Source organism: Dryobates pubescens, chromosome 18 (assembly GCF_014839835.1).
Source record: "Dryobates pubescens isolate bDryPub1 chromosome 18, bDryPub1.pri, whole genome shotgun sequence".
Taxonomy (NCBI): Eukaryota; Metazoa; Chordata; class Aves; order Piciformes; family Picidae; genus Dryobates; species Dryobates pubescens.
Genome location: NC_071629.1, coordinates 23,884,881 through 23,897,280, shown reverse-complemented (window position 1 = coordinate 23,897,280; position 12,400 = coordinate 23,884,881). Strand labels below are relative to the sequence as shown.

General features: G+C 56.3%; 2 protein-coding genes across 2 annotated transcripts in view; one reads left to right on the top strand and one right to left on the bottom strand.

Moving 5' to 3' along the window:
• The window catches only part of HTR2C (5-hydroxytryptamine receptor 2C), a 64,628-nt gene extending 54,308 nt beyond the window's left edge, over positions 1-10,320 (top strand). Inside the window, 2 exon segments of the mRNA XM_009903857.2 lie at positions 9,487-10,118; positions 10,120-10,320. Coding sequence (XP_009902159.2) covers positions 9,487-10,118; positions 10,120-10,320 — 833 coding nt within the window.
• Positions 10,321-10,742: 422 nt separating this feature from the next.
• The window catches only part of IL13RA2 (interleukin 13 receptor subunit alpha 2), a 48,175-nt gene continuing 46,517 nt past the window's right edge, over positions 10,743-12,400 (bottom strand). Inside the window, exon 10 of the mRNA XM_054169486.1 lies at positions 10,743-11,084. Within this exon, the coding sequence (XP_054025461.1) occupies positions 10,743-11,084 (342 nt within the window). The remainder of the gene's footprint in view (positions 11,085-12,400) is intronic.

Genomic DNA, 12,400 nt, shown 5'->3' with positions numbered 1-12,400 from the left:
TTGTGGTCCCTTCCAACCCTGACTGATACTGTGAGACTATGATATGAGGATAAGAAGACCTTAGACGTAAAAAGAAGATATTGGAGAGAAAAGGAAGATATCAAACAAACAAAAATCTTAATCAGAAAAGGAAGACCTTGAACAGAAAACAAAAAGCTATTAAACAAAAAATAGAACCAAAAAAGGCAGCTCTCAAACAGGAAAAGAAGATCTTAAACAGCATAAGAAGCTCTCAGCCAGGATAAGAAGATATTGGACAGGAAAAAGAAGGTATTAAAACAAATAACAAAACCCCTCACAAGATACTAGACAAACCCTACCCCAGGAGAATGCTAAAAAGAAAGAGAAGCTATTACCCTGCAAAGGAAGGTAGGATAGGATAGGATAGGATAGGATAGGATAGGATAGGATAGGATAGGATAGGATAGGATAGGATAGGATAGGATAGGATAGGATAGGATAGGATAGGATAGAGTAGAAAAGAGTAGAATAGAATAGAACAGAATAGAATAGACCAGGTTGGAAGAGACCTTCAAGGTCATTGCATCCAACCTATAATCCAACACCACCTAATCAACTAACCCATGGCACCAAGCACCCCATCAAGTCTCCTCCTGAACACCCCCATGGATGGTGACTCCACCACCTCCCTGGGCAGCACATTCCAATGGGCAATCACTCTCTGAGTAGAACTTCCTCTTAACCTTCAGCCTGAACCTCCCCTGGCACAGCTTGAGACTGTGTCCTCTTGTTCTGGTGCTGGCTGCCTGGGAGAAGAGACCAACCTCTACCTGGCTGCAACCTCCCTGCAGGGAGCTGTAGAGAGCAATGAGGTCTCCCCTGAGCCTCCTCCTCTCCAGGCTAAGCAACCCCAGCTCCCTCAGCCTCTCCCCACAGGGCTGTGCTCCAAGGTGTTCAGCAGCAAGCCATGAGTGTCCCTCCCTGAGTCTGAGCTGTGTCACTGTGCACCTTCCAGCTGGCTGTGCCCTGGCCAGGGCAGTGGCTGCCTCACAGAGCTCTCTGCAGCCCTTCAGGCTTTGTTTTATTCAAGGGGAGCCTGTGCAGAGCAGCTCTTGCTCCGAGTCCCCAGCATCACCTCTGCCTCATTTGTCAGCCATTCTGCTGCCTTCAGAGCAGCTTTCAGGCTGACAGGAGGCACATAGGACAACAGCTGTAATTGCATTTGTAATCCAGAGGATCATCTCTCTGTGTCTTGCATCCCACTGCTCTGGCAGACAGGAGGTAAGGAGGGGAGAAGAGAAAAATCCCATTCATGGTCTCCCTGTTGAAAAGGGATCACAGAATCAGCCAGGTTGGAAGAGATCTCCAAGATCACCAAGTCCAGCCAATCACCCAGCCCTGTCTAATCAACCAGGCCATGGCACTGAGTGCCTCAGCCAGGCTCTGCTTAAACACCTCCAGGGACTCCACCACCTCCCTGGGCAGCACATTCCAAAGGCCAATCTCTCTTGCTGGGAAGAACTTCTTTCCAAGACCAAACCTAAACCTCCCCTGGCACAGCTTGAGACTGTGTCCTCTTGTTCTGCTGCTGGGTGCCTGGGAGAAGAGACCAACCCCCACCTGGCTCCAACCTCCCTTCAGGGAGTTGGAGAGAGCAAGAAGGTCTCCCCTGAGCCTCCTCTTCCCCAGGCTAAGCAACCCCAGCTCCCTCAGTGTTAACCAGTGCTGAGCACAGGGCAGAATGACCTCCCTGCTCCTGCTGGCCACACTGTTTCTGATGCAGGCCCCCGGGCACACTGCTGACTCCTGTTCAGCTGCTGTCCACCAGCACCCCCAGGTCCCTCTCTGCCTGGCTGCTCTCAGCCACTCTGCCCCCAGCCTGTAGCACTGCCTGGGGTTGCTGTGGCCAATGTGCAGCCCCTGGCACTTGGCTGTGTTCAATCTCCTGCCCTTGGCCTCTGCCCCTCTGCCCAGCCTGGCAAGGTCCCTCTGCAGAGCTCTCCTCCCCTCTGACAGATCAACTCCTGCCCCCAGCTTGCTGTCAGCTGCAAGCTTACTGCTGATGGACTCCATCCCCTCCTCCAGATCATCAGTAAAGATATTGAACAGGCTGGGGCCCAGCACTGATCCCTGGGGGACAGCACTGGAGCCTGGCTGCCAGCTGGCAGTGGCACCATTCACCAGCTGCTCAAGGTGCTGCCTGGCAGGAGGGTGCACAGTGCTGAGTCTAGAGGGGGCTGGTTCATGGCTTGCTGGCTGGTGCTGGGCAGCTGTCTCTTAGCAGGGCAAAACCAGTTCCCCATCAACATCAAGCAGGAGAATCACAGAATTTTAGGGGCTGGAAGGGACCTCCAGAGATCATCCAGTCCAAGCCCCTGCCAGGGCAGGGTCACCCAGGGCAGGGCACACAGAACACAGCCAGGTGGGGTTGGAAGATCTCCACAGAAGGAGACTCCAAGACTTTCCATACTTTAGTATCCAAGACTTTCCATACTTCACTTCCCCACTGCAGGGCTGCTGCAGAGTTACTCATAGAATCATGGAATTGTCAGGGCTGGAAGGGAGCTCAAGGCTCAGCCAGTCCCAAACCCTGCCACGGGCAGGGACACCTCACACCACAGCAGGTTGCTCACAGCCACCTCCAGCCTGGCTGCAAACACCTCCAGGCAGGAGGCTTCCACCACCTCCCTGGGCAGCCTGTGCCAGGCTCTCACCACCCTCCTGGGCAACAACTTCTTCCTCACATCCAATCTCAATCTCCCCACTTCTAGTTTTGCTCCATCCCCCCCAGTCCTGTCCCTCCCTGACACCCTCAAAAGTCCCTCCCCAGCTTGCTTGCAGCCCCCTGCAGATCCTGGAAGGCCTCCAGAAGGTCTCCTGGGAGCCTTCTCCTCTCCAGCCTGCACAACCCCAACTCTCTCAGGCTGTCTGCAGAGCAGAGCAGCTCCAGCCCTCTGCTCCTCCTCCTGGCCCTTCTCTGGACACCTTCCAGCCCCTCCAGATCCTTCCTGGCACAGAGGCTCCAGAGCTGGCCCCAGAGCTGCAGCTGTGGTCTCAGCAGAGTGGAGCAGAGGGGCAGAATCCCCTCCCTGGCCCTGCTGGCCACACTTCTGCTGCTGCAGCCCAGGCTCTGCTTGGCTCTCTGGGCTGCAAGTGCTCCCTGCTGGCTCCTGCTGAGCTTCTCCTCCCCCAGCACCCCCAAGGCCTTTTCTGCAGGGCTGCTCTCCAGCCAGTCCCTGCCCAGCCTGTGTCAGTGCCTGGGATTGCCCTGCCCCAGCTGCAGGACCTTGCCCTTGCTCTTGTTGAACCTCCTGAGGTGGTCCTGAGCCCAGCTCTGCAGCCTGCCCAGGTCCCTCTGGATGGATCCTTCCCTCCAGCTGTCAGCAGCACCACACAGCTTGGTGCTGAGGGAGCCTCAGTGCCACTGTCCATGGCACCCACAAAGATGCTGAACAAGCCTGGTCCCAGCACTGATCCCTGAGGGACTGTCCCTGCTGCCCAACTCGTGTGATAGATTTGGTTCCCTCTAGGGCTGGGCTGTGGGGTGGCTCAGGCATAAATCTCTTACTGAAGAAGGAGTTAGAGAGTAGAAGTGAGAGGTGGAGCCACGGGCTGCATCTGAGAGCAGGGCTGCCCACCCAGCAGTGCTGCAGGCTTGCTGGCAGCTGAATGAATGTGTGCTGGCAGCTCCTCCAGCAGCATCCTCCTTGCTGCTGAGGTTAATGAGGGGATTTGCCTGGATGGGAGACAAGAGCAATCAAAGGCCTGGTACAGCCTCTCTCCTGTGCTGTCTGTTTGAAATCTCCACTTTGTTAGGAGGGAGGTCAGGGACACCCCCAGAGCAGCAGCTCCCTCCTCTCTGCTCGTTAGCAGAGCTGAGCTCTCTCACACTCAGGCAGTTTTAAGCTGCCATCAGTGCTCTTGATTTGTTCATTGCTCCTATCCCAGAGCTAGGTTATTCTCCCCAAATGTACAATGAGGATATCTCCAAACCTGATTTGATTTCCCTTGGCCCAAGCAGGAGCACTAAAGTCGAGGAGGACTGCTCCAGGACTGCCACTTGCTGGGATTTATTGCACAGGCTGTGCTATGGAGAGCTCTGAAGCACAAACCCTTCCATGCAGATAGGACCCCAGGGGGATGCCACTGATCTCATTCAGATTTCTTCTTTGTGTCCTCCTCCCAACACTGCCCCAGTGCCTGTGCTTTGATGGAGCCAAGGCATTAAAGAGATGTCTCTGATGGGAAAGAGTCGATGACTTGATGGGGTGAAGGCTATTGCAGATGCAGAGGTTTGACACAGGCAGGGCAATAGCTCAGCAGATCAGAAAGGAGGCAGCTGCCTTGCCAAGGGTGCTGGATAAACATCAGCCTGTGGAGGGGAAGGAAACCAGATCCTACAGCCATAGATGAGTTGGGTTGGAAGGGACCTTAGAGCTCACCCAGCTCCAGCCCCCTGCCATGGGCAGGGACCCCTCCCCCCAGCACAGGCTGCTCAAGGCCTCATCCAGCCTGGCCTTCAACACCTCCAGGCAGGAGGCAGCCACAGCCTCCCTGGGCAGCCTGTGCCAGAGTCTCCCCAGCCTCACTCTCAACAATTCCTTCCTCATCTCCAGGCTCAGTCTCCCCCTCTCCCAGCTCAAAGCCATTGTTCCTCAGCCTGGCACTCCCAGCCCTTGTCACAAGTCCCTCCCCAGCTCTCCTGGAGCCCTTCAGGTCCTGGCAGGCTGCTCTGAGGTCTGCCTGGAGCCTTCTCTTCTCCAGGCTGAACAGCCCCAACTCTCCCAGCCTGGCCCCACAGGGGAGGTTCTGCAGCCTCTGCTCATCTTGGTGGCCTCCTCTGGAGCCTCTCCAGCAGCTCCAGGTCGTTCCTGTGCTGGGGGCTCCAGAGCTGGGTGCACGAGAGGAACATGGAACTGCTGGAGCAGGCCCAGAGAAGGGCCATGAAGATGCTCTGAATCCTGGAAGTGTCACTTGCATGAGGACACACAATGGCAGCAGACATTTGTAATTAGCACTTTGCAGAAGCAGTCCTTTCTCAAGGTTGCTGCTGAGTGGCAGTTTGATGTGAGTGACAAACTGCAGATGTATTCTCCAGAACTCTGTAGAATCACAGAGCCACAGCATGCCAGGGGCTGGGAGGGACCTCCAGAGCTCACCCAGTCCAGGCCCCCCCAAGTCCAGGGCAGGGTCACCCAGGGCAGCTCACACAGGAGCACAGCCAGGTGGGCTTGGAAGATCTCCACAGAAGGAGACTCCACAGCCCCCCTGGGCAGCCTGCTCCAGGGCTCTGGCACCCTCACAGGGACAAAATGTTTCCTCCTGTGTCCATGGCACTTCCTCTGCCTCAGCTTCCACCACTGCCCCTTGTGCTGGCATTGGGCATCCCCCAGCAGAGCCTGGCTCCAGCCTCTGGGCACTGCCCCTGCACAGCTTTATCCCCAGCAAGGAGCTCACCCTCAGGCTCCTCCTCTCCAAGCTCCAGAGCCCTCAGCTCCCTCAGGCTCTCCTCATGAGGAAGCTGTTCCACTGCCTGCAGCATCTTTGTGGCTCTGTGCTGGACTCTCTCCAGCAGTTCCCTGAGCTCCTTCCTGACCTGAGTGGCCCAGAACTGGACACAAGATTCCAGCTGTGGCCTCAGCAGGGCAGAGCAGAGGGGGAGGAGAACCTCTCTGACCTACTGACCACAGCCCTTCTGATCCTCCCCAGGCTGCCCTTGGCCTTCTTGGCCACCAGAGCTCATTGCTGGCTCATGGTCAACCTCCAGGACCCCCAGGTCCTTTCCCCCTTCACTGCTCTCCAACAGGTCAGACCTGTCAGGGTTGTTCTTTCCCAGGTGCAGGACTCTTGCCTTGCCCTTGTTGAATTTCATTCATTTTCTGCCCAGCTCTCAGCCTGTCCAGCTCTGGCTGGATGGCAGCACAGCCCTCCTGTGTCAGCCACAGCTCCCAGTTTGGTGCCATCAGCACAGCTTCTGGCAGTGTGGCAATGGGAAACATAGAATCACAGTATCATAGGATCATAGTGTCATAGTATCACAGTATCATAGAATCATAGTCTCATAGAATCAGTCAGGGTTGGAAGGGACCACAAGGAGCATCCAGTTCCAACCCCCCTCCATGGGCAGGGACACCCCACACTAGATCAGCCTGGCCAGAGCCTCATCCAGCCTGGCCTTAAACACCTCCAGGGACAGGGCCTCAACCACCTCCCTGGACAACCCATCCCAGGGCTTCACCACTCTCATGGGGAAGAACTTCCTCCTCCCCTCCAGCCTGAATCTCCCCACCTCCAGCTTCATTCCATTCCCCCCAGTCCTATCACTGCCTGAGATCCTGAGCAGTCCCTCCCCAGCCTTCTTGGAGCCCCCTGCAGATCCTGGAAGGCCACAATGAGGTCACCTGGGAGCCTTCTCTTCTCCAGACTGAGCAGCCCCAACTCCTTCAGTCTGTCCTGACAGGAGAGGTGCTGCAGCCCTCTGCTCATCCTTGTTCTTAATCTCTTCTGTGCCATGAAGTCCATGACTAGAAGAAGTGCTGTGCCTCCAGGGCAGAAGAGCTTTGGCAGGTGCTGTGCTTCCTGAGGCTGGGTAGCCTGTGTGGAGCTGAGGAGAAGCTGGCAGCTGTGCTCCAGTTGTTATTACTATAATTGAGTCATTGAAGTTTCAGCTGGAGGGCTTGGAGCTGGGCTTCTGATTTCAGACTCTCATCTCCATCTGATTCCCATTTTAGTTGTGTCTTTTTCTGCTCTCCTGTAGCCTGCTGTTCAGCTTTTCAGCCCTGGATGCAGGTCAGGGGGCAGGAATCAGGTGGCTGCATGCCACAGCCTTTCCATCTGGCTGTCTCATTGGCTCCTCCAAGGAATGGAGCAAGGCTGTCTCTGGGCTCCGTCGCAGTCTCACACTGCTTGTGGGGACGTTCCTGGGCAGCAGAACTTGCAGAGACCACACTCTGCTTGCACTGAGGTAGCTGAGAAGGGGCCACAAAGGCAGGAGCCACTGGCTGGATAAGGCATTGGCTGGATGGATGCACTCAGCTGCAGTCAATGTCTCAGTGTCTGAAAGGAGTCCAGTGACAAGTGGCATCTCTCAGCTGCTCTCTCAGGAGTTGTTCACAGCCTGGAGCTGCTCGCTCAGGAGTTATGTCCTGGAGCTGCTCTCTCAGGAGTTGTTCACACCCTGGAGCTGCTCTCTCAGGAGTTATGTCCTGGACCTGCTCTCTCAGTTGTTGTTCACACCCTGGAGCTGCTCTCTCAGGAGTTGTTCACACCCTGGAGCTGCTCTCTCAGGAGTTATGTCCTGGAGCTGCTCTCTCAGGAGTTGTTCACAGCCTGGAGCTGCTCTCTCAGGAGTTATGTCCTGGAGCTGCTCTCTCAGGAGTTGTTCACACCCTGGAGCTGCTCTCTCAGGAGTTGTTCACAGCCTGGAGCTGCTTTCTCAGGAGTTGTTCACAGCCTGGAGCTGCTCTCTCAGGAGTTGTTCACACCCTGGAGCTGCTCTCTCAGGAGTTGTTCACACCCTGGAGCTGCTCTCTCAGGAGTTGTTCACACCCTGGGGCTGCTCTCTCAGGAGTTATGTCCTGGAGCTGCTCTCTCAGGAGTTGTTCACACCCTGGAGCTGCTCTCTCAGGAGTTATGTCCTGGAGCTGCTCTCTCAGGAGTTGTTCACACCCTGGAGCTGCTCTCTCAGGAGTTATGTCCTGGAGCTGCTCTCTCAGAGTACCTGGAGCTGCTCTCTCAGGAGTTGTTCACGCCCTGGAGCTGCTCTCTCAGGAGTTATGTCCTGGAGCTGCTCTCTCAGGAGTTATATCCTGGAGCTGCTCTCTCAGGAGTTGTTCACAGCCTGGAGCTGCTCTCTCAGGAGTTATGTCCTGGAGCTGCTCTCTCAGGAGTTGTTCACACCCTGGAGCTGCTCTCTCAGGAGTTGTTCACACCCTGGAGCTGCTCTCTCAGGAGTTATGTTCACCCCTGGGGCTGCTCTCTCAGGAGTTGTTCACACCCTGGAGCTGCTCTCTCAGGAGTTGTGCACACCCTGGAGCTGCTCTCTCAGGATGTTATGTGCCTGGAGCTGCTCTCTCAGGAGTTGTTCACAGCCTGGAGCTGCTCTCTCAGGAGTTATGTCCTGGAGCTGCTCTCTCAGGAGTTGTTCACACCCTGGAGCTGCTCTCTCAGGAGTTGTTCACACCCTGGGGCTGCTCTCTCAGGAGTTATGTCCTGGGGCTGCTCTCTCAGGAGTTGTTCACACCCTGGAGCTGCTCTCTCAGGAGTTGTTCACACCCTGGGGCTGCTCTCTCAGGAGTTATGTCCTGGAGCTGCTCTCTCAGGAGTTGTTCACACCCTGGAGCTGCTCTCTCAGGAGTTGTTCACACCCTGAAGCTGCTCTCTCAGGAGTTATGTCCTGGAGCTGCTCCCTCAGTTGTTCACACCCTGGAGCTGCTCTCTCAGGAGTATGTCCTGGAGCTGCTCTCTCAGGAGTTGTGTCCACACCCTGGAGCTGCTCTCTCAGGAGTTGTTCACACCCTGGAGCTGCCTCTCTCAGGAGTTATGTCCTGGAGCTGCTCTCTCAGGAGTTGTTCACACCCTGGAGCTGCTCTCTCAGGAGTTATGTCCTGGCAGTTGCTCTCTCAGAGTTATGTCCTGGAGTGCTCTCTCAGGAGTTATGTCCTGGAGCTGCTCTCTCAGGAGTTATGTCATGGAGCTGCTCTCTCAGTGTTGCTCACATCCTGGAGCTGCTCTCTCAGGAGTTATGTCCTGGAGCTGCTCTCTCAGGAGTTATGTCCTGGAGCTGCTCTCTCAGTTGTTGCTCACATCCTGGAGCTGTTCTCTCAGGAGTTATGTCCTGGAGCTGCTCCCTCAGTTGTTCACACCCTGGAGTTGCTCTCTCAGTTGTTGCTCACATCCTGGAGCTGCTCTCTCAGGAGTTGTTCACACCCTGGAGCTGCTCTCTCAGGAGTTATGTCCTGGAGCTGCTCCCTCAGTTGTTCACACCCTGGAGTTGCTCTCTCAGGAGTTGTTCACATCCTGGAGCTGCTCTCTCAGGAGTTATGTCCTGGAGCTGCTCCCTCAGTTGTTCACACCCTGGAGTTGCTCTCTCAGTTGTTGCTCACATCCTGGAGCTGCTCTCTCAGGAGTTATGTCCTGGAGCTGCTCCCTCAGTTGTTCACACCCTGGAGTTGCTCTCTCAGTTGTTGCTCACATCCTGGAGCTGCTCTCTCAGGAGTTATGTCCTGGAGCTGCTCAGTTGTTGTTCACCACCCTGGAGTGCTCTCTCAGTTGTTGCTCACATCCTGGAGCTGCTCTCTCAGGAGTATGTCCTGGAGTTGCTCAGTTGTTGCTCACATCCTGGAGCTGCTCTGCCATGAGTGCTGCTGGGTGAGGCTGATCCCTTTCCAGCTAGGGCACAGTAACTTCTCCCTGGCAGGCTTTGGTCAGCAGGGCGATTGCATGCCGGACCTGCAGCAGCCCCTGCTCCCCCTTGGGCCCCCAGCCACGCAGGTAACCCTTTCTTTTCTGGTCTCCTTCTTCTAGGAATATCTATGCCCATTCCGGTTATTGGTTTGCAGGATGACTCCAGGGTGTTTGTCAACGGGACCTGCGTCCTCAACGACGAGAACTTCGTCCTCATCGGCTCCTTCATGGCCTTCTTCATCCCCCTCATCATCATGGTGATCACCTACTGCCTGACGGTGCAGGTGCTGCGAGAGACAGGCGTCGGTGTTTCCTGTGCGGGAGGTGTCAAGCAGCGGAGGAGCAGCGTCAACTGCCTCAAGAAGGAGAACAACCCCGAGCACGTCTCCATGCTGCAGAACCACGAGGGAGCCTCGCACCTGAACTCCCCGGCCAGCAGGGAGGCCGTGCTCTTCCGCAAGGGGACCATGCAGTCCATCAACAACGAGCGCAGGGCCTCCAAGGTCCTGGGCATCGTCTTCTTCCTCTTCCTCGTCATGTGGTGCCCCTTCTTCATCACCAACGTCATGTCCGTGCTCTGCAAGGAGGCCTGCGACAGGGACCTGCTGGGGGAGCTGCTGGACGTCTTCGTGTGGGTGGGGTACGTGTGCTCGGGGGTGAACCCCCTGGTCTACACCCTCTTCAACAAGACCTACCGCAGGGCGTTCTCCAGCTACATCCGCTGCCGCTACCGCGGCGCCCACAGAGCCGCCCCCCAGGCACAACCAGTGCCTGAACGTGGCCTCCACGGCCCTCTGCGGCAAGGACCTGACCCTCACCAGCTACCGCAACGGCAACGAGTTCAACAGCGTGGAGCTGGAGGAGGCCGAGGAGGGCCTGGAGCTGCGGCCGGGCACCTCCGAGCTCTCTATAAACAGCTGCAATGTTGTGAGCGAGAGGGTGAGCTGCGTGTGAGCCCGGCTCCAGAGAGGCTGAGCCGCCTGTGAGCCCGGCTCCCGAGAGGCTGAGCTGCGTGTGAGCCGGCTCCCGAGAGGCTGAGCCGCCTGTGAGCCCGGCTCCCGAGAGGCTGAGCCGCCTGTGAGCCGGCTCCCGAGAGGCTGAGCCGCCTGTGAGCCCGGCTCCGAGAGGCTGAGCTGTGTGTGAGCCCGGCTCCCGAGAGGCTGAGCGCCTGTGAGCCCGGCTCCCGAGAGGCTGAGCTGTGTGTGAGCCCGGCTCCCGAGAGGCTGAGCCGCCTGTGAGCCCGGCCCGAGAGGCTGAGCGCCTGTGAGCCCGGCTCAGCCGGTGTGAGCCCGGCTCCCGAGAGGTTGAGCTGCCTGTGAGCCCGGCTCAGCGGTGTGAGCCCGGCTCCGAGAGGCTGAGCTGCCTGTGAGCCCGGCTCAGCCGGTGTGAGCCGGCTCCGAGAGGCTGAGCTGCGTGTGAGCCCGGCTCAGCCGGTGTGAGCCCGGCTCCCGTGTGGCTGAGCTGCGTGTGTGAGCCCGGCTCAGCCGGTGTGAGCCCGGCTCCCGAGAGGCTGAGCTGCGTGTGAGCCGGCTCAGCCGGTGTGAGCCCGGCTCCCGAGAGGCTGAGCTGCGGTGAGCCCGGCTCAGCCGGTGTGAGCCCGGCTCCCGTGTGGCTGAGCTGCGTGTGAGCCGGCTCAGCCGGTTGTGAGCCCGGCTCCGAGTGGCTGACCGCCTGTGAGCCCGGCTCAGCCGGTGTGAGCCCGGCTCCGAGAGGCTGAGCTGCGTGAGCCCGGCTCAGCGGTTGGAGCCCGGCTCCCGAGAGCTGAGCTGCGTGTGAGCCGGCTAGCGGTGTGAGCCGGCTCCCGTGTGGCTGAGCTGCGTGTGAGCCCGGCTCAGCCGGTGTGAGCCGGCCGTGAGGCTGAGCGTGTGAGCCCCGGCAAGCCGGTTGTGAGCCCGGCTCCGAGTGGCTGAGCCGCCTGTGAGCCCGGCTCAGCCGGTGTGAGCCCGGCTCCCGAGAGGCTGAGCTGCCTGTGAGCCCGGCTCAGCCGGTGTGAGCCCGGCTCCCAAGTGGCTGAGCTGCCTGTGAGCCCGGCTCAGCCGGTGTGAGCCCGGCTCCCGAGAGGCTGAGCTGCCTGTGAGCCCGGCTCAGCCGGTGTGAGCCCGGCTCCCGAGAGGCTGAGCTGCGTGTGAGCCCGGCTCAGCCGGTGTGAGCCCGGCTCCCCTCCCGGGCGGCCCGAGCCGCTCTGGTGGCCTGGCTAAGGTCTGCCTGCAGATGAGATGGCACGGTGTAAAGATGTAAGTGTTGGGCCCAGGACGATGTAAATATTGCACTCTGAACAAAGCCTCTTACTTCTCTCTTCCTTTCATTTCTTCTTTTTTTTCCTTATTTCTGGTTTCCCTTCCCCCCCCCTTTTTTTCTTTTTTCTTTTTTTTTTCCTTTTTCCTCTTTTCCCCTTTTTTCTTTTTTCCCTTTTTTCTGTTTTTCCCCCTTTTTTCTGTTATTCCTTTTTACCCCATTTTTCTTTTCCCCCCCCTTTTTTTTCTTTTTTCCCTTTTTCCTTTTTTTCCTTTTTTCTTTATTCCTCCTTTTTCTTTTCCCCTTTTTTCCTATTTTTCCTTTTTTCTTTTTTCTCTTTTTCCCTTTTTTCTTTTCCCCTTTTTTCTTTTTCCTTTTTTTTTCTTTTCCCTTCTTCAGTTTTTCCCTTTTCCTTTATCCCTTTTCCCCCTTTTTCTTCTTTTTCCCCCCTTTTTCTGTTTTCCTTTTTTCTTTTTTTTTTCCCTTTTTCCTTTTCCTGCCCTTTTTTTTCTTTTTTCTTTTCCCTTTTTTATTTTTTTCCCTTTTTTCTGTTTTTCCTTTCTTCTTTTTTCTCTTTTTTTTTTCTTTTTTTTCTTTTGTTCCCTTCCCCCCCTTTTTTCTGTTTTTTTCTTTTTATCCCTTTTTTCTTTTTTTCTGTTTTTCCTTTTTTCTTTTCCCCTTTTTTCTTTTTTCCTTTTTTCTTTCCCCCTTTTTTCTTTTTTCTTTTTCCTTTTTTCTTTTCCCTTTTCTTTTTCCTTTTTTAGTTTTTTTCCTTTTCCCTGTTTTTCCTTTTTTCTTT